Source organism: Pteropus vampyrus, unplaced genomic scaffold, assembly GCF_000151845.1.
Source record: "Pteropus vampyrus isolate Shadow unplaced genomic scaffold, Pvam_2.0 Scaffold472, whole genome shotgun sequence".
Lineage (NCBI taxonomy): Eukaryota > Metazoa > Chordata > Mammalia > Chiroptera > Pteropodidae > Pteropus > Pteropus vampyrus.
Genome location: NW_011889253.1, coordinates 867,426 through 888,639, shown reverse-complemented (window position 1 = coordinate 888,639; position 21,214 = coordinate 867,426). Strand labels below are relative to the sequence as shown.

General features: G+C 38.5%; 1 protein-coding gene across 1 annotated transcript; it reads right to left on the bottom strand.

The window, feature by feature from the left end:
- Positions 1–1,029: 1,029 nt before the first annotated feature.
- Positions 1,030–13,310, bottom strand: CD40LG (CD40 ligand). The gene is made up of 5 exons (XM_011382414.1): positions 13,090–13,310; positions 10,770–10,901; positions 6,753–6,807; positions 4,769–4,831; positions 1,030–1,977 (listed from the first exon to the last, which is right to left on the bottom strand). Exons 1-5 carry the CDS (start codon positions 13,243–13,245, stop codon positions 1,601–1,603), a joined length of 783 nt encoding a protein of 260 aa, XP_011380716.1. The 5' UTR covers positions 13,246–13,310; the 3' UTR covers positions 1,030–1,600.
- Between the last annotated feature and the right edge of the window lie 7,904 nt (positions 13,311–21,214).

Sequence of the window (21,214 nt, the reverse complement as noted above, 5' to 3'; positions counted from 1 at the left end):
TTTTAAAGTCACTCAGCCAAGAAGGGATTATATTGTCCACAGAACTGAAGAGTAAGGGCAGGGGTCAATAGCTAACCCCACCTTTTCTCACTCTCATTTCTTTTTCTACAGTAATATTTTTCTGCTTGAACATGTGGTGTTTGTCTTAAGCAATGTACTCTACCAGTAAAGATGAAAAAGCCACTCTGGGTTTCTTACATGAGAATCCCTCAGTTGGAGTTGACAAAGAATATACCTCCCTTGGCTTCAGTGGAAGACTGAAGGGCCCATACTTCCCCCTAGGCTGTCCAAGTTCCGTTTCCTCTTGCCTAAGGGGCAACCACCTAGATAGCTCTTAAAAAGATAAGCAACTGCTTCTCATTTAAGGATCTCCCTCCAGCTTCTCTTAGCTGCAATTAATCAAGAAAAAAATAGTCTCTCTTCAATCCCCTGCAATCTTTCCAGAGCAAGCTGGAAATAAAGACTCAGATTGCTTTTCACTGAATAAGCTTCCATGTCGTCCATCAAAAACTATCACAGACTTCCAGGGAATGTGCTGTTGCTAAGATATTTTGTGGTGCCACAGGCTTGAGAACCAAGTTTATGAAAACATCACAAAGGCTGGGAAAATTCCCTCCAAATGATTCTTCCTCCCCAAACCTGGCCTAGGGCTTTAGGTGCTAAATAACAACAATAATGTTAAGAGATCTTTATTATTCAAAAAATAAATAACAAGATAATGACAAGTTCACTCGGGAAACAATAGACTGCAGGTAGATACAATAGGTTTCCTTTAAATACAGTCATTTCTTGAGGAAGAGTGGGCAGGCCCAGAGCTGCTCTCTCTACTCCCCCTCCCATCTAGAATGATGGAGATAGGGACAGGGCTGAAATAAGATAAATGATTGGCAACACAGCCTGATTGTGTGTGTATGTGTGTGCGTGTGAGAGAGAGAGAGACAGAGAACAAGACAGAGAGAGAAAAAGAGGAAGGGAGGAAGGGAGGGAGGCAGGGAGAGAGAAAGGATGGGGGCGGAGAGAGAGAGAGAGAGAAAGAGAGAGAGAGAGAGAGAATGAATGAGTGTCGAGGTGGCTGGTGGGGGGCAGGGTTTTCCAGTTCTCTGCTGCATTAGACTTTCTAAAGCCTGCCCCCTATATCATGGCCACATGGACCTAGAATCAACCACAACTGGATGTGAGCTGAGGCTCCCTGTTTCCCTTGTGCATCTTCACTGATAAATCAAATACATATCCACTGAAAGACACTGCAGGCAAAAATAAAAACAAAAACAAAAACTAAACTTGGCTAATTATTTGCTGTTTACTCAGAATTCAATCTGCATAATGGCCTTGTCTTTCCATAGGACTCTGGATGTCTGTATCAGTCAGGTTGCTGCTTCAGAATATAAGCTCTTATGGTACAGGGCCTCTTTGGGTTTCACTCACCCCATATTTCACTCATTGCAGCCCTACATGCATTGGGGTGTATAATAAATAGTTCTCCATGAGGAGGATCCTAGGGTTATAAATAGGCAGTTCAACAGGGGGTGGTCTTAACTGCTTTGCTGTATTATGAAGACTGCCAGCATTAGCTCAGCAGCAGCCTGCGAGGTTACACTGTTCAGAGTTTGAGTAAGCCAAAAGACGTGAAGCCAGTCCCATGGCTCACTTGGCTTGGATCAGTCACGTTGACAAACACCGAAGCACCGGGTTGCAATTCAAATACTCCTCCCAAGTGAATGGACTGTTGCCCACAAGGTTTGGAAGAACTCTGGGTATTTGTTGCTCTAAGTAAGATTCTCTCGGATCCACTCATTGACCTGAGGCAGAGGCTGGCTATAAATGGAGCTTGACTCGAAGCTTCCCGATTGGAACAGAAGGTGACTTGGGTATAGATGTAATAGAGTCCTTGTCTTTTAACGGCCAGTTGTTTCCCATTTTCCAGGCTTACCAAGTTGTTGCTCATGGTGTAGTATCCTTTTTGGGCCCACTGTAGGACTGTAATGGAGAGGGGAAAAATTTATATTGAGGTGAAGCATAGCATGGTTCACATTCTAACAGAAAATAAAGTTTAATGTTGATACTAGCTTCATATATGAATGGAGGTTTTGGGCATCAGGGATTCTTAAGTACCCTTCCAGCCTTCAGAGTCTATAAAGAAGCTATAACTTATAAATCTGCATGAGCTTTACAGTCAGATGGAGCGGGATTCCAGTCTAAGTTCTATTCAAGCTTGGACAAATCATTTAATCTCTCTGAGTTTCAGTTTCTCATCTGCAACACAGGCTAATATTACAGCGTATTTCAGAGACTCGTGGGGGTTAAATAAAGTAACAGAGCACAGTGAGTTTCCTTCTGCCTTTAGAGTTCTTAAAGATAATTTTCCCTTGAACTTAAGAAAGTATGAATAATTTCAAAGTTCCATATCATAAATTATGCATACCAACATTCAGGCAAAATCTTTTCTAATATTAATATTAATTTCTTCCTTTCCTTGAATTTTACAAAGCCAAAGAGTTGCCAATCCACCTAGCACAGGCTCAGCACTGAGAAAAGGAAAGCCCCCATTTCTTTCTACCTGATTATGCTATTGCAAACCTGACCTGCCTCCCACAGCAAGGACTAAATTAGGCAAGGAAGTATGAAAATAAACTTGTCATTTCACTCGGTGTTTTGATCTCCCTTGTAGTGGGCGCCACCAACTTGAAAGTACCTGTATTCTTGTGGCTAAACCCGAGTACCCACCAACAGTGTGCCATTTTCTCAGCTGAGATGTTGAGTGGGTTCAAAGTAGTGTGTGCACCCGATTTCAAATCTCAGCTTTCACAGAGAGCAAGATTGCTGGGGTGGGGGATGGGAAGAGGTGAAAGTATTGATGCATTTGATTCTTGAGTTTTTTAAAAATCCTATTTGGTGGTCTTAGGCCTATCAGGGTGCAAGATCCAACTTATTAAGACTCATTCTTTAGTAATAATAGGAAAGGCATTCCAAATGCCTGACATTTCATGGCCTTCCAGACCACTCCAGAAATAACATTTTATGTTTTCACTTTTGGATCATTTGATTGAGAAAACAAGGGCAGGTTCACTATGTTTTAGTTCACTAAGTTTACTTTTGTAAGTCCTTACCTAATTTTAGTCCTTGCTGTGGGATGTAGGTCAAGTTTGTAGCACCATGACCAGTTAAGAATGAGAGGTTTAGGACTGGCATGGGGTGAGGAGTGTTACTGTCTTTTCAAATGATCTCTTACAAACCTACTGTGATGCAGACTATAAAGTATACTAGAACCATTATCAATCATGGGCCTTTAGGTAGAATCTGAACATCATGAAATATATCTAAGGGCAATGTGAACAAAGACCAGTGGGAAGCTATTCTTCTAGGAGGTATCTCTGTTGCTGTCATCCAATCCAGATGGTTGCTGTCATGTGGATGGCCACCCTGGACATGCCAATGTAGTTGCAATGTTCTCCCATAGTGTATTTTCTGAGAAAGGGGTGCTTGGCAGAATTATTAAATATTATGGAAATAACTGGTATTAATGAAGGGTTTTAGGCCACTCTTCTGACAATTAACAGTGAAATAAACTAAGTAATGACACCTTATATTTGCATAGCACTTGACAACATAACTTTCTTCCACATTAGCTGATTTTGATGCTCAGAGTCACTCTTAAGTGAGGCAGGAAGCTGCTATATAGGTAAAGGAACATGCCTAAGGTCACCCAGTAAGTGATAGTCATGATTCTTGAACCTCAGTGTCAAAAACTTCCTATCCAGTGCTCGTACTTCCAAATCATGATCCACAGGAACCATGTGTATACCCACTGAGAAGCCTAAACCCTACCTCAGAGATGAGGCTATGTCTCCTCTCGTTCTCTCTCTCTCTTCTTTCCTCCCTCCCTCCTTCTCCCTGTCTCTGTCTCTGTCTGTCTCTGTCTCTCTCTCTGTCTCTACCTCTGTCTCTCTCTGTCTCTCTCTGTCTCTCTGTCTCTCTGTCTCTCTCATACATACACACATTGTTTAGAAGTCCATTCTGAAGCACTGTGCTGAATTTTTCAAAGACTACTCTGATGCTCTCAGACTGCATTTATGTAAATGGGGAATTTTATACATGTTTCCATCCATTTATCAGATATGAGACATTCTCCAGCATCAGCTATCAGGAGGTACAGATTTGGGGGGTGGTGGGAAAGATCTAAGGGCTAGAATAATGGTGGAACATATACGGAAATAAAATCATTCAGAGTTTAAAAGATTACAGTATGTCATCTGTTGTTGTTACTTCATTGGAAAATATAACATCCTGGCATCTATTGATCTTTGCAGAATGATTTTACCCTTAATTTTCCTGAGGTTGGCCCCAATGAGGCTGAGGTTAATCATGCCGGGATTGACAGATGGTAGGAAACACCCCCCGAGGCCCACTTACACACAGCAAAGAAGGGTTAGGATGAGGGATATTCCAAGTCAGGAAGTCACTACCTGCCATCTTTTCTATGTTGTCAGAATAATGGTCCCTCCACCAGTAATTCATCATTTAGAATCAACCATTGAGCAAGAACATAATGAGAACATCAGGATTGCCGTTCTACCTCCTTTTGTCCCTCCAAGTCCCATTTGTACATTTGAGCTCCCTTTGAAGACAAAGGAAAGCATATGAGAGACGTATGGGTAGGTCTGTAAATTAGGCCCCAGAGAAAGAGAGGAGCTTAATCATTAGGCCGCATTGTGTCAGCATCCAAGCTTTCCCTCTTGGGTGGCTGATGTTCAGATGCTTCTGGACTTACCAGATGCTGTTTTACTACTGGCTTCACTTATGACATGTGCTGCAATTTGAGGATCCTGATCACCTGAAATGAAACCAAAAGCAAACTCAGGCCAAAGTAATACAAAACTGCCCATGGAACTATTTGGTCTAGTTCTACAGCTGTGTAATAGAGACTGTGCTTAAACAGGTTATGTAAAAGGAAGGATAGAATGGGCTGATATCCTCACAGGGGGACAAGCTGGTTTCTAAAATCTGAACAACTGAATTGGTTATTTCCACTGATTCCATTCTTCTAATAGTTGTTCAGTACTCAATTCCTCTTTACATAGATTGACACAGGCTAAAAATACTGAACTTCATTAAACATATTTTGAATCTTGTTTCTAGGAACAACTTTCATCCACTGGGAATTTTAATAGGCCCCAAGACTATACCTGCACGATTAGCAGTAAGATGCTTATGGTGTCTGATTTGGTCAAGCAATTGGCCAAATTATTGTATCTATCTCTAATTGCTTCTCCTGTAAAAGGCTTGCTTCTTAACTAGATGTGCTTATCTCCTAAATGCAAAGACTTTGTGAAAGTTTCTCTTTTTTTTTTCTGGTAAGGAGCCTGGTGCCAAACACTTTGTAGGTGCCCTATAAATATTGAGTCAAATAAATTACCAGTTTTGTTAAATTTATCATTTTCCTGAAGACTGCTAGGTAGCATCCACATGAACTGTTTCCTCAAGTTTCACTGTAATTAGCAGATAACATGACACCACTCAACATACCTTACAGTTATTCTGAAGACAAAACCATCATGAAAATCATATCATCCTTTACATCTAGATCAATAGTTAAAGCAAGCACTGAATACTCTCTTTGCCTCAGAAAACAGTATCTGTATCTCTATGTATGTAGACATGTATTTTTTGTCTGTATTGACTTCACAAAACCCATAGCATCATTTTCACTGACTTTGTGATATAATAGTATCTCCAAAAACACTCATCTACCAACACTTCATCTTTCCCACACTCAGCTGCTCTGGTCACTCCAGGCATTATTGTGTTTGGTTTGGGGTGCTACTTTCTAAGAGGAACAGGGAAAGTTAGGGTGTCATCTAGAAAAGGAGGCAACCAGGAGAGGAAAGGGCCTGGAAAGGGTCATAGTAGAAGATACTGGGGAGGTTTTGTCTGGAGAGGAAAATGCTCAGGGGTCATGATTGCCATTTTCAACATCTGGACAGCTGCTGTGTAGACAAGGAATTATACTTTGTTTCATATGGCCCCAGAAAACAGAATTGGATCTAGTGAGTGGAGATTACAGGAACAAATTTCAACTTCAGAGGAGAAAAAAACTTCTCTCATGTAACATAATAAACTTATTGTAATTATTAGAACCATTCAAAGATGGATCAGGCTGCTTTATGAGATAGAAAGTGCCTAGGCATGTTCAATCAGAGGCCAGATGGTCAGTGTTGTTGTGAAGGAGATTTGTGCTTTGGGCACGGTGCTGGATTTTAGAACCATCAAGACTTCTTCCAAGCCTGAGATGTTCAAGATGCTCTGACATCAAGAACAGGACAAAGAATAGAACGTTGTGACACTGATTCACTCCTTGATCCCAGGGGCTCCACTAGTCATGGTTCCTCATGAAAAACTTGTATCATTGAGCAATGAATGCCACTGCTACCAAATGATGACTTTCTTATCACCTTATCTTCTGTAGGTGGTACTAGGCTGTATGGTTGCTTTGATTAAGGTACTGAAGATAATAAAATTTCTTCATACTTGGTATTATCAGCATTAAAGGAACCCAACCCTCCCCATAAATATGTACATACAAAGCCTTTCTAAATCACAGGCAGCAGAAAGTGTCAATTTTCCAATCGTGTTCCTGTTTTATTTCCAGGCCTAAAAGTTATCTGATTTAACACTAGGTTGTTTAGTATAATCAGTTTTATAAAGATTCCTTTCAGTTTTTAAGTATTCATAGAAACTGGTAAGTAGCAACCTACCTTTTTGCATTTGAAAATTTTCTTCTTTCTCCTTCACTTCATTTCCCATTATATCCTGAAATAAGAATCATTACAAAAGGTCATTTGGGCAGGAACTCTGCTGTGGGGTTTTAGAGGTATCACTCATTTGGCATTCATCCTTACTCTGTTGCCTGGTTCTGGTGAGGATCATCATATGGACTCAGCCCCTGTCATTAATTTCTTCATACTAATTGGGATCCCATGGCCCTGTCAGATGAGCTGATAGCCCAGGAAGGCCAGGAGTGGATCTGGAAGCAGAATCTGGGCTTCATTATCTCCATTCCAGCACTCTTACCAGACCAGAGTCTGTGATATTGACTCTTCCTGTGACTCTAACCTCCTTGGCTTTGACAGGTATTGACAAATGATGTTGAATGGGGAGATGATTTTATCCTGGGAATTGGTGTATAAAATATTATTAAACATAAAGCATAGTGTGTATCTTTTAGAATAAAATTGGTCTGATATCTCTTAGGAAATGTTTAATCTTGAGAAGGAATCCTGGACTATGAAAAACTCCTCAGACATTTTTTTTTATTTTGTTGTTCCTTTCAATGGGTTAAGGGTATTCACTTGTTGGTTGTGTGCCCTTGTGTGGCCTGTATTTATTTCGAATAATCAGCATACAGGAAACACAGGTAATCTCTCAATGCTGCTGATGTTCAAAAGCAAATGCAACACTTCTTCATGGGGTTTCTTTTCACTTACCAACTGAAGGAAGGCTAGAGGTACTTAAAGAAGCTAATAGGGACTGCCATCAACACAGGTCAAAATATAATAAAAAGCTATTGCCGCCATTTTAAAGATACTGAATAAAAGGCCTGGAGGGCTTAACTGGCTGTCATGATGTCTCCCAAATAATCTGAGGATGAAGCCAAGAGTCAAAACCTTGAGATCACATTCGTAGACCAGGACTTAACTACACTATCACCCTGTACTCTGAATACAAGGGAGGAAGACAGTAGTGTTCATTTCCTGTAATCAAAGTCTTGTGCTCCTTCCCATTACTGGAATCAACTTTCTACAGGGCCTTTTCTGCCCCCTTCCTCCCATAGTAGGAATTTGTGTTGCTGTTGAGTGCCTTCTTGTAGGCTCAGCTCAGTTATCAGATGTGAGAGTTTAAGTCACAGAGCCTAAAGGGGAATCTGTGCCTCAAAGCACTCACATGGGCTGCAGAGTCTCAACTTTCCACTTGAGCTGAAGTGTGGCACTGTGAAAATGCGGCAACAGGAAAATGTTTGTGAGATAACAAGTAAACAAATGAGTATTTAGTGTCTTTTCAAAAAGTTGAGTGTGATGATCGAGATCGAGATACTTTCAGGCTAGGTGGTTGCATTGGTGTCAGGGTTTAGCCAAGATGAAAATGTAAAGTCAGCAAAGTTTGTCTTTTATGCACCTAGCCTTGCCTTTCCGTGAACTTTCCCCCAACCACACTCCCCAGAGCCTTTTATCGCTTTACTCCTCACCTCAACCGAAACACTTTTTAAAGTTGACTTTCAGAAAATCTGGGATTAGTTATTTCTCTCAGTGAGAACTCAGTGCAGCAGGTATAGACAGGTTGACCTTTAACTTAAAAAGGAAGCTCTTTGACCTTATCAAAAACATCTCAGGCATTGATGGGCAGACAATCATGGAACTGATCATTGTAGCAGAGGGTGGGGTGGGTAGTAAGTTTTAATGTAAAATTATACTATTCTGCCTCCACTTAACATAATCTCTGAATCCCATCTTCCCCCCAAAGTAACAGCTTGGTGTTACCTGCCTTAGGGGATAATGAGTTCCTTGTCATTAGAGGTGTTCAAACAGATTGGGGCACCACTTGTTAGAAACTCTGGGGAGAAGACAAGTTCTGGTTCAATAATTAGATGCAATGATTTCTAAGACCCCCTAAAGTACTATTATTCAGAGCCCCAAAATTCAAACCTTAGGTTGCTTTGGGCCAGTCAAATTATGACCCAGAAAGAGAGCCTGCTAACATTAGGTAAGAATATAAAAATCTAATTTAGGGTTATTATGTAGTTGGCCTGCTAGGTTAAAAAAAAATCCAAAATATTGTTTTAAGATGAGGAATTTGGGGAGATGGATATTGGAAAGAAGTTCAGACATTGGAAGAGGATTGAGTAGCTGGAAGACTTTGGGTCTCTCTATTGTATCATATATACAGATGATATTGACTAGGATTCAATAGAGGTAAGGGGCTTCCTCTGTCACATGTAAAGAACCCCTGTTGACATACCTGAGAAGGTCTGACTTTTTAGAATATGAAACTTTGGAGCTCTCACTTTACACAATGTAAATATAAGCAGGGAGGCCAAACTGGCTGTTTTCCTTATTCCTATCCCGGGTGGCTGATTTGGGAAGCCATGATGAATTGGCAGTTCAGGTGTAAAACTCTCAGTAAGAAAGAGAGAGGGAGGGAAAAATCAACAGCCACTCTCACTGCCGCTGGAGAGAACTGAAGGCCGATTACATAATTACCGAATGTCGGAGTTGGTAGTGCCCTTATAGATAATCTCGGCCCTCTCATTTTATAGATGAGAAAACGGAGATCTAGAGAGATGAACTCATTTGTGCAAAATCACACAACCAAGTACATTATATATGCTATTTGAATTATTAACCATTGTTATGAAAGTGACTTTATTCACATTTAAATTTGCAACACTTTCCAATACCCTGTAATACTGGCAGAAGCCTCAAACCCCAGAGAAACTCAAATCATTTACAAGACTTGCAAATATAGAGTTAAGAGTCTTCATCTAAAACCTAGATTAATGTAAAGAACCTAAAAGCCAGCAGAAGATTTGAGCTGTGTTCTGATTCCCATAGGTGACTTGGGAATAAGGTCTTAGAGTCTTCACTACTGGATTAGATTACACATTGGGGACAACCTGGAGGACAGGAACAAGCTCAGAAATAAGATCTCAAACCCTTCACTCCCGGGTTAAATCACACATCATCTATATATGAGAAGTAACTCCTCTTGGTTCACCCAGATACCTACCCACCTGTCCTCAATGTGGAGTGCTGCCTCCTGTTCATGACCCCAAAGTGAACTGAGGACCAGGGGTATATGACTTAGGGTTCTGAGAGGGAAAGAGGTAGAAAGATTTCTTAATCTTCTGCTTCAGGAGAACGAGCCCCTAGACTCCTTGTCTATGACGATGGAATTAATGTTGTAGGTGCATCCTCAATAAACGTTTTAAAAATTCTTGTTTTAGGTACCCATTATATGACTTCATGCTGAGTATCAAGCTGTTGGACTAAAAAGCTCCAAACTCTCCCTGCCTCAGGTCTTTACTGACCCTAAAGGGGACTGGCTTCATGAACAAGTTGTATTATATGGGATCCAATTTGAGCGATACTGAGAAGGTCCATTCCCCATTCCCCCACGCCTCTCCTCACACTAAAAGGAAAAAATACCACTTTCATGGCTTCTGAAATTCCATCATAAAAAATGCATTCCTTTATATGTTAGAATTTATCAGTCTTCAGAAGTCCCTACTATCCCCAGTAAAGGCAATACCTTAACCTGTGGCCTACTGATATTGCAGCGACCAATGGTTATCACTTCCCTGGGAATGTGGGGCCAGACCATGGGTACACAGTGAGAAGGCATCAAGGTTTGGATGGAAAGAAAACAAAATGTGTAAAACAAACTTGGTATTCTTTATAATTTTCCCAGAAGCAATTACATGTACTAGCTCATGTATATGTGCGAATGTGCCTATGAGAGTGCGCATTTTCCCTTTTTTGTCAATAACATTCCTATGAATGTGCACACTTCCAAGTTTCCATTTCCTTTTAACATAGGATTTTGGCTTCATTCTTGCCTTTTATTTATTTATTTATTTATTTATTTATGTATGTATTTGTATGTATATATGTATGTATAACAAATGTTTAAACTTTTACATTGTCAGGTTTCAGTTTCCCAACCTAGCAGAAGTACTAGAACTTTTTGATAATACTTTTACCAACAAATGAACTCTTTACCTTGACGAAAGCTTCAAACTGGCTTCTAATTTCCTCACAGTTCAGTAAGGATAAGGACCTCTCTCCTTTGTTGCATCTCTGTATCATTTTCATGAACACAAAATCTTCATGAAGATTCCTTTCATCTTCTATCTATTTATGAAAGAATAGGGACATGAGAAATGTAACTCTGAAAGAAAATGTAGCTAATGATGTCTACCTCTCCATTCACTTCCAAGGCATCAACAACAGGAGAAGGACTTTGCAGATATAAATAGGTAATAAAAAGCGATTGATATTTGGTATTAGCAGTTTAAAAATCTACAAAAGTCGGCAACTAAAATTTCATATTATCTGTAACTCTAGGTAGAAATCACAGTTATTCTAATAAAATTTTATCACAAAATGTATATTTTTCAATGTATCATAGTAGCAACATTCTACAATTGTCATATTTCCCATTGTTCCAGAAATGATTGCTCATTATAAACATAGCCTATAAAATAGTTTTCTGCTGAGCTAATATGTCCACTTCATTTTAGTGTTTGTGATTCAGTACTTAATAAAAAGAAGTAAATTTGCAATGTGCATCAATTAACTAAGTTCTAATTACATCTCTCTTTCGTTTTAACTTTAGTGTTGGTAAAAAAAAATTTACATTTAAAAAAGTCATCTTTCATTTCCAAAGTTAACAAGATATTTTATTTTCCAATGTCTTAGAATAATTAAATATATGGAATTTGCTTGTATAATCAACTAATTCTGTGCTGTTTTCTTGTTTTAAGATTAAATTTTTGGTTTCAAAACAAGATGCAGTTAGCCGGCGGCTTTCACTGTCATTAAGAGCACACCTAAATGCTACGGCAAATTTGAGTCTACCCAGGTCAATATTTCCCTTGTAGAGGCTAGACTTATGTCCAGGCTTTGATTGGAGAGCCCACCAGACCAAACACAAGCACAAGCAAACACAAGCCCACCAGACCAAACACAAGCAAACAACCAGACCCAGAAACCCTCCTCTTTTCTCATCAGTAAAATGTAAAATTTGAGTAACCCAATTAATTGCTTCAACTATGATTGCCCCACTTTATCCTGATAGAAAACTTCATGGCCTTAATTCTAGGTTGGCATCCCAACAGAGGACACTCAAGCATCCCTGAGAAAAATGTAGTGTACAGATGTTGTACATCCAAGGTTTCCACATCCAAACTTTTAGGAATGGCCAGATAACTGATCAAATTTCTCCTTTTCATCTATGATTAATATTTTGTCAACACAGGCAATAATACCCATCAGCGGAAGTGAGTAAACACATCGAGACAAGATAACTCCTAAAGATTATCTTTTCCTAAGAATATAAAACAATTTCCTAAGTTATTCAGTGGAAGCACTATGTAGGCATTAGCTATAATTATTTGCTAAAGTTTTGCTTAAGACGTAAACTATTTATTTTACCATAGAAACATTTTTCTTTTAAATTTCCGACTAGAGAAGAAAATCAATTTGATCTGAAATGTTCAGATTAGCATGAACATGGATAAATCCCCAAATTTGCAGTCTTTTAGTAAAAGTGGTTTTGGTGAAGTGAGTAAACACATCGAGACAGGATAACTCCTAAAGATTATCTTTTCCTAAGAATGTAAAACAACCTACTAAGTTATTCTATTCTTTTGTTCCTGCAAGTCCAACCATTTAAGAATGTAAAACATCTCAGAGGGAAACTGAGCAACTTGTAACTACACTCAGCATTTGAAGAATTATGCAGAGAAAGCCACTTTTACTAAAAGACTGCAAATTTGGGGATTTATCCATGTTCATGCTAATCTGAAGCACTACAAAATTTCAGATCAAATTGATTTTCTTCTCTAGTCGGAAATTTAAAAGAAAAATGTCTCTATGGTAAAATAAATAGTTTACTTCTTAAGCAAAACTTTAGCAAATAATTATAGCTAATGCCTACATAGTGTTTACTCTTTTCCAGGCTCCATCTAAGTTCATTACAAGACTAAATTCATTTTATCTATGAGGTGGATACCATTATAATTCACATTTCTCAGACATGGAAACTAAGACACAAAAATGAAAAATAACTTGCCTAGGATCACAGAGCTAGTAGGAGGCAGAGTTAAGATTTGAATGCAGGCAGTCTGACTCCGGAGCCCAAGATCTTGCCCAGAGACAAGAATAGGAGACTTCACTAACTAGACAACAAACATTATGGCACAAGATATTCATCTATTTGGGTTTCTACCATTGGCCATCATTTGGGTAGAACTAAAACCAAACAACTCACAAATAAGGACCCCAGATTAGGTTAATAAAGGCTCATAGTTCATCTTACCTTGTCCAATCTTCTGTGAAGATACACAGCAAAAAGTGCTGACCCAATCATCTGGGTGATAAGAAAAACAGTAAGTAAATACATAAAAATTTTCATACTGACAGGTGGTCCACTGGCCACAGATCGAGGAGAAGTTTGGCTATATGTTTCGATCATGCTGCTTTAGAGTTGAAATTATATCTTCTGCCTGAGAAGGTGGCAGAGGCAGCATGAGAAGACTGTCAAAGTAGCCACCTTACTCAGGATTAGTTAAGAGCGCACAATCGTCGCAGCCCACACTTCCTGGAAAATGTGCTTCGTAGTCTTCTCTCCCAGCAAAAAAGTTACGTAAAGGTTTTTTTTTTTTTTTTAATTATACCCATATCATTCACATCCAGGCTTTCCCTTTTGTTAGTAAAGAAGAAACAAGTTTCTTCTTCCATACATTCATTCTTGCCTTGAAATGTCATAGACTTCTTAACAGACAATGGCAGTATTTTCCTATAGCTGTCTAACGTTTTGGGTTCACCAGTTTCAAGGAAAGTGATAAATTAATCCACCAGCAACAGACTTATTTCAATTTCATTCTTACTAATGTAAAGCGGGAACCTGGTATATGGGGAAAGAAAGAAATGTCAACAAAAGTTTGGATTGATTTTATGACTGGTGTGTTGCTAGCTAATTGCTTCTCAAGACTTCTTTAATGTTTAAACACAACAAAATCCTGGCAGTGTTTCCGGTCAAGTCTACATAACATAAGTGAAAAGAAGTGCTGATAATTATTAAATAAAATTTAACTGGAAAGATAATTCAAGAAAAATAAATTTCTCAAAGGCCAAGAGAAGTAGGGTCTTAAGGAAAATCAGGCCAAAACTCTGCAATTGAGGTTAAAGTAGGAATATTAGCTTGAATTAGCCCAATTGCCTGTCTACACTGTTCTAATTCATCAGATAATTGCTGATGCTGATGTAACTGTTCAGAATAGGGGGAATAAGCTGCAGTTAAGAGACCTGAATTCTAGCCCTTGTTTTACCAATAATTTGTTATGGACTTTGGGCAAATCACTTTGCCTCTCTACACCTTGGTTTCTTCATATCCAAAGGGAACGGTTGCACTTGTTTTGCCTATTGTATAGGTTGTTGTGAAGATCGAAAAATATGTAAATGAAAGATATTTGAAATGTGTTATGCAATAGACAACTCTCATCCTGAATTTTTGGGGGGGAGTTCGTTTAGCCTAAGCTATGAGTTTTCCAAATAATAGCCAACTCCTTACATACTAGTAAAAAAAAAAGAACAACAACAACATCAAAAAAACACCCGAAGTTTTGACAAGTTGAATCATTAGGTGTGTAGGATTATGCGTTTCTGAATGGCTTTAGCATAGCCTTATCAGGTTGCCTTAGAAATAAAACCAGCTGTGGAAATCCCTACCCCATATCCCAACCTGGTCTAGAAACCAGGATAAGATTGCTTTGGTGATTCCTATAAAATTGTTTTGAGAGACAAATAGGAAATGTAACAAAATGCTCCGATAGGCATGCTATCTGTAGAGTTAGCACCTGCTCTCTTCCCCTCCCACGCACCAGCATCCTGTCCTGGGCCCAGATCTGTGTAGCTCTTCACTACATCTGCCAAGTAGGTGGCTTCAATGCACGTGATAAACTTTGATCAGTCAAGTCAGAGGCTTCAGTTCTTAGACAAGTAAACTTTGTTCCACTGAAGAAAAATTATCACAAGCCAAAATGGGCTCGAGAACTTCTCCAAGTCCAGTTTCATACAATTACAGAATGCCAGAGCTGCAAAGACCCTGAAAAAATCAATCGAAGGGACCACAGAGATTCAGACAATGTCAGGATTTGTTCATGTGACCAACTTCAAGAAAACGTTTTTGCCCAATCTCCCTGCCTCCACTTCCTGATCTCAATCCTCCTGCAGGTTGATTTCTGTCCACAATATTTCCCTGAAACTGCTCCCACCATTATTTGTTCGATAGTTTTGGCTGAACTCTTTCTAGATTTCTTTTTAATGACCTTTCTATTATTCCATTGACCTATTATTCTGTTGTCATCTTCTGTAAACTCTCTCCTCTTGCCCCTCAGAAAATTTCATGATTCTCTTTTATTCTTTGTATTCCTTAAAACTTTGGTACTATCCTCATTCTCCTGTCATTGCACCTCTCTTCCCCTCTTCTCTTTTCATTTCCCCTCCTCTCCCCTCATCCCTTTCCTCTTCTTGTTCTACATGTTTTTTGGGGGGTGAATCCCATCCACATTCATGGTTTTCATTGTCACCTTCATTTTGGCAAGTCTCAAATCTATGGCTGTAGCTCTGAACTTCAGATTTGTAAGTATGGCTACTTCTGAATATCTTTATTTGGCTGTCCCAAAGCCACCTCATATTTGGCATGTTCAAAACTTAACTCATCAGCCCACTCCACTTTTAACCCAGACCTGTTCTCCCCAAATCTCTGTGAATAGTACTACTACACCCACCTAATTGTACAGGTCAGAGACCTGGGAGTCATCCATGATTCCTCCCTCTCTCTTGACCATATTATTCCCCAATCCCAGTGACTTCTTCCTCCATAAAGCTGTTTGATTGCCACTTCTTTCAATCCCCCTGCCAACATCCTAATCCAGACCCTCATCCCCTTTCTCCTAGATTACTGGACTGTACTCTCCTAATTTATCTCCTTGCTTCTTTTCTGCCCTACCCTATTTATCCTCCATACTTCCAGCAGAATGTTCATCTTATAACTGACCACATTATCTAATCTGATTTGACACCTCAGACTCTGCAGCAGACCCAGAGAAGCAGATTGACAGAGTGCTCTGACATGTTCAATGTGAAAGGGATTAGCTCCAAAATCATCTGCTTGTACCTCAATTCTTGAAGCCTCCTCTTTCTTCCATTCTTTTTCTGCCTGATCCTCTAGCTTGGTGCAACAATTGGCTACCTTTCCAGCTTCCAAACTCTAGCTCTATTTTCTAATTTCTGATTCTGTATCAGCCATCCTTTGTGTCAAGATCGCCCATATCTGTTTCTCCCTCAATAATGAGTTCCCTGGCCCTGGCATTGGGCCCCCTTTAAAAATCTTCATCCAGAAGTGATTTTTAAACTTAGTTACAAAGGAATTTGTAGACCAATGGAGTGCATGAAAGTGTCTGCAGTCAAAGTCAAATATCAACCATCCTTTTCTTAGTTCACGGAAAGAATTAGGTTAATGGACTGAATTGTTTCAATTTTCAGTTTTTCTTAGACAGAATTTCCTGAAATCTCTGTCATCGTTTTCTACTACTGCTTTTCTTCCAGCTAGTGATTGATCTGCAGCAAATAAGTATCAAGGGAAAACCTCAAAAAACAATGGATCATATATCAACAGCTTGTTTTTTATGTGAATGAATAATGCTTGTGGTTGTAATTTTATATTGATAATCTAGAACACAATCATAATTTCTGCTACAAAAATTATTTCTAGTACATATGAAAGAGTTAAATATATCAGTATTTTGTTTGTTCTACAAAGGACCTCACAAAAACTCTTCTCCCTGAACATGTCTGGAAAACCCTCACCTAGAGGACAGCAAATGATCTGACCCCTGCCCACCTTTCTGCTTTCATCTCTGGCAACTCACTCATGCTTGGCCCTGGGCATCAACCATATTAAACTAGGTGTATTTCCCTAAATCTTCTGTGCTTGTTCAAGCTGTTCCCTAGAAGCATGCTGACTCCCTCCTCTCTTATCCATTAATGTTGAAGAGACACTCCCTCTGCATACATCCTTTCCCAGCTGACAAGGTGTCCTCTTCTGGGCTTAATCTATCATAGCATTTGCCACATCACATCATAATTGACTTGTCTGGACATTTCCATACCATTACCTTCTAGAGGAAAGAGACAATTTTAAAAAATCTCATAATCCTTGCTTCCTGACACACTGTAAGGAATTGGTAAATCTTTGCCAAATATCTAAAATTTTTTAAGGGGATAGAAAGCAAAATTGTAAAATATTCTAACCTGCTAGAATAGCACTAGCCTCTCTAGTGATACAAGTCAGAATATGTTTAAGTTTTCCTTTATTCCTTTAATTTTCTCTCTTTCCTCTGGGGTCAATTCCATTTGTTTTTTTGTTTTTTGTTTTTTGGTTTTTGGTTTTTTTTTTTATCTTTTTCTTTCATGTTGATAGTTTTCTTCAAATGTCTGATAACCCTTAATTGTCATATTCATGAATGAAAAATGATGTTAGCTTTTATGAGCAGAGGGCATGGTTTTCCTCTGCAATCATGTTGGTCTGTTTCCCCCAGAAATGTCTCTCTGGAGTGGGAGGGCTGGCTGTAGGTTCTGTTTAAGTGGTTAGGGCCTGTCAACAGGCAGGCTTCCCTTTAGGTTATGTGGGTGGAGAAGCAGGAATGCCAGGGACCCCCACCCACAACTGATAAAGTAAGGAGGGCTTTCCTCTGTGGGTGGAGCCCAGTAGAAGTTTCCATTCCTGACCTATGCTGGTTTTCCTCTTGTTTTCTTTTTCCTATCTGTTGTGGAGTTCCCAGTATTCTCCCTAGAGCCCTCTCCAGGCATCTTTAGTCTGAAGGCAAAAACCAAATATTGCTTCTGACAAATAATCCATAGGAAAAGGGAGAGAGGGAGAAAAGGGTCCATCTGTCCCAGCCATTTGCACTGTAGCTCTTTAATGAGTTACCATAATGATTGCTTCTCAGCCTACCTCTGCTCCTTGCATTTATTGACTCTGAGATTGGTGCCTCTTTGGGAAAAATCCACTCTTACCTCTGATTTCTTGAATTGTCATGTTTTCTGCTATGATTTCTGTTAGTCCAAATGCGTTGGCTTTCTTGCTTCCTCATATCCCTCAGAATTCATTTCACATTGATGTCACCTTTTCTTGTTTCCCATGGTGGTTTTGGTTTCATTCTTTTTATATATACTTTTGACTAAGTAACACATTCTTATGGTTAAAGATGTGATACAGAAGAGTGCAATGTAGAGTCCTTCTTCTGCCTCTTCCTCCTAGTCCTCCATTGTCAACCAGTGTTGTCAATTTCTGAGATATATCTCAGAAATACTTTTATATACATTCAAGTAAATATATAGATATTCTCTTTCACATTTTTTAAAACACAATAGTATACAATTACACTGTTCTGAGTCTTTGTTTTTTTTCATTTAACAATTATATCTTGGAGGTTATTTCATGCCAGCAGAGTTCTTTATTCCATTCTTATTTTTTTACAACTGCATAGTATTCCAATGTATGAAAGGCCTATTATAATGTATTTAATTAGTCCTGTATTGATAAACATTTAGGTTGTTTCCAGTCATATGACTTTAAACAATGCTGCAACAAATAACCCTATATTTACTCACTTTTTAAAGTTTCTTTTCTGACATTTCTATGAGATCTAGAAGGCTAAAAATTACATATTTTTAACATCGCCTAGTCAACGTGTTAACCTAAATATAACACACTCAACAGAAGATAATTTAAAAGTTATTGTTTATTTTCCATTGGTCTGATCAATGCATAGTAAATTATTTGTGTTATACACCCTCTTCAAAACCAGGCATTGCATTTCAAAGCTTCAAATGCTAAGTCTTATATGGCCTTGAGGATTCTGGTTGCACCATGTGGGATTCTCCATGTAGGTCTGCAGCAGAAAGCCAGAGATGATATGATCTTGGTGGCTCCATCAAGGATGCTGCACTTGTTGGCTAGATTGTTAAGAAGCAATTTCAGGAGACATTTCTTTCAATTAGTTTATTTGCTCAAATCAACATTCACTGAGTTCCTACTGTGGGCCAGATGCTGAGCTGAATGCTGGGGATACAAAGATAAAGATTATAGTCCCTACCTTGATTAGCTCACAGTTTAAAAAAGCCAACCAATACATGAGCAGACAACCATAAAACAATGTGAAAAGTGCCACATAGAGGTGAAAACAAAGTGCTGTGGGAACATTAAGGAGAAGTACCTACCCGGCCAGGGGGTGGGATAGAAAAAAATATCAAAAAAAACTTTCTAGAAGAAGAGATGCCTGTCATAACTTTGTAACCTGATTTTTCACTGACAAATCCCAACATTCAGTGTCCATCTACTGGTCTTGGCTTTTCCAGTCTGGAATATTCCACATTTTTCATTCTGCAGCAGTTTTCTAGTTGTCTGTATTTATTCTGACACTCCAAAGGCTTAGGAGGAGTAAGGTAGGAGAGGATTGGGGATAATTATTTCCAGCACAAAAGAATATGGTCAGGGACAGGGATGTTTGGAGTGTTGGCCCGGTTTCAAGTATTAGGTATTTAATTTTTTTGAATTAAAGTATAGTTAGCATACAATATTATATTAGTTTCAAGTGTACAACGTAGTGATTCAACATTTATGTACCTTATGATGTGATCACCATGCTAAGTCTAGTAACCATCTGTCTCCATGCAAAGTTATCATATTATTAAATATATCCTTGCGGCTTATTTATTTTATAAATGGAAGTTTGTACCTCTTATTTCTCTTAACCTTTTCACCAACCCCGCCTCCTCCCACCCCCGCCACCCTCTCCTCTCTGGCAATCATTAGTTTATTCTCTGTATCTATGAGTTTGTTTCTGTTTTACTTTGTTTGTCCTTTTGTTTAGTTTTTTTTAGATTCCACATATAAGTGAAATTATATAGTATTTATTTTTCTCTGTCTGATTTTTTTCACTTAGCATAATACCCTTTAGGTCCATCCATGTTGTCACAAATGGCAAGATTTTAATTTTTTATGGTTGAGTAGTATTCCATTACACACACACACACACACACACACACACACACACACACACACGTATATAAATCACATCTATCACATTTTCTTTATCCATTTATCTATCAGTGGACACCTAGGTTGCTTCCATATCTTGGCTATTGTAAATAATGCTACAATGAACATAGAGATGCATATATCTTTTCAAATTAGTGTTTTTGCTTTCTTTGGATAAATAACCAGAAGTAGAATTGCTGGGTCATATATTTCTATTTTTTTTTTTAAGGTAACTCCATACATTTTTTCATAGTGGCTGCATCTATTTATATTTCACCCAACATTGCACGAGAGTTCTTCTTTTTCCTCATCCTCAGTTGTTGACTTTTTGATAGCCATTCTGACAAGTGTGATGTGATATCTCATTGTGGTTTTGATTTGCATTTCCCTGATGATTAGTGACATTGAGCATCTTTTCATGTCTATTGGCCATCTCTATGTCCTCTCTGGAGAAATGCCTATTCAGATCCTCTGTCCATTTTTTTAATGAGATTGTTTGGGATTTTTTAGGTATGAATTTTTGATAGTGTGACCAGAATCCTCAATCTCTATTTAGCTGCCTATTTTTATCCTAGGTCTCCAAGGTAAATTTTCTTGACAAATACCCACACTTTGTTTTTGACTGGTGGGCACTGTGACTCCACTCTCCATTTGTGCAAGTAAAGAAGCCACATTTGTTTATATGCTTCCATAGACAAACACAGGTAGCAGTGGTTACCACTGGGAGATAGATCTGGGGTATGGGTGGCAAATTTTACATTTTGATCTATATTTTCTGTGCTTTGCATTATTTTTATAATAGCATATTTTCCTTCTGTAATAATTTATTTTTAATATTTTTTTATTGAAGTTATTTTTCATACATAGAAAAGTGCATAAATTATAAGCTTGATGAATTTTAATAAAGTAAATATACCCATTGTAATCATCACCCTGGTTGTAGACCTCTGAAGCCCCCCTCTTGTCTTCTTCCAATTACCTCTACTTCTCACAAAGGTAACCACTATTCTAACTTCTATTACTAAAGATTAGTTTTGTCTGAGAGTTCTAGTTGCTCCTTATCCTCACAAGCACTTGGTATCATCATTATTATTTATCTTAGCCATTCTAATAAGTCCGTAGTATTATTTCATTGTGGTTTTGATTTGCATTTCCTTAATGGCTAATGATGTTGAGCATCTTTGCATGTGCTCATTTGCCATCCATATGTCCTCTTTAGTGCTAACATCTTCTATAAATATAGAACATAATCATTTTGTAATTGCTTGAAAATAGTAACACTATTAACCTGACTAAGGAATAGTGTTTGAGTGTAACAATTTTTCTGAGAGGCAGA

Coding starts and splice junctions, on each gene's coding strand:
- CD40LG (XM_011382414.1), bottom strand. CDS start 13,245: ATGATCGAAACATATAGCCAAACTTCTCCTCGATCTGTGGCCAGTGGA. Junction 10,902..13,089: donor TTCACAGAAGATTGGACAAG/GTAAGATGAACT, acceptor TTTCATAAATAG/ATAGAAGATGAAAGGAATCT. Junction 4,832..6,752: donor AAATTTTCAAATGCAAAAAG/GTAGGTTGCTAC, acceptor GTTTCATTTCAG/GTGATCAGGATCCTCAAATT.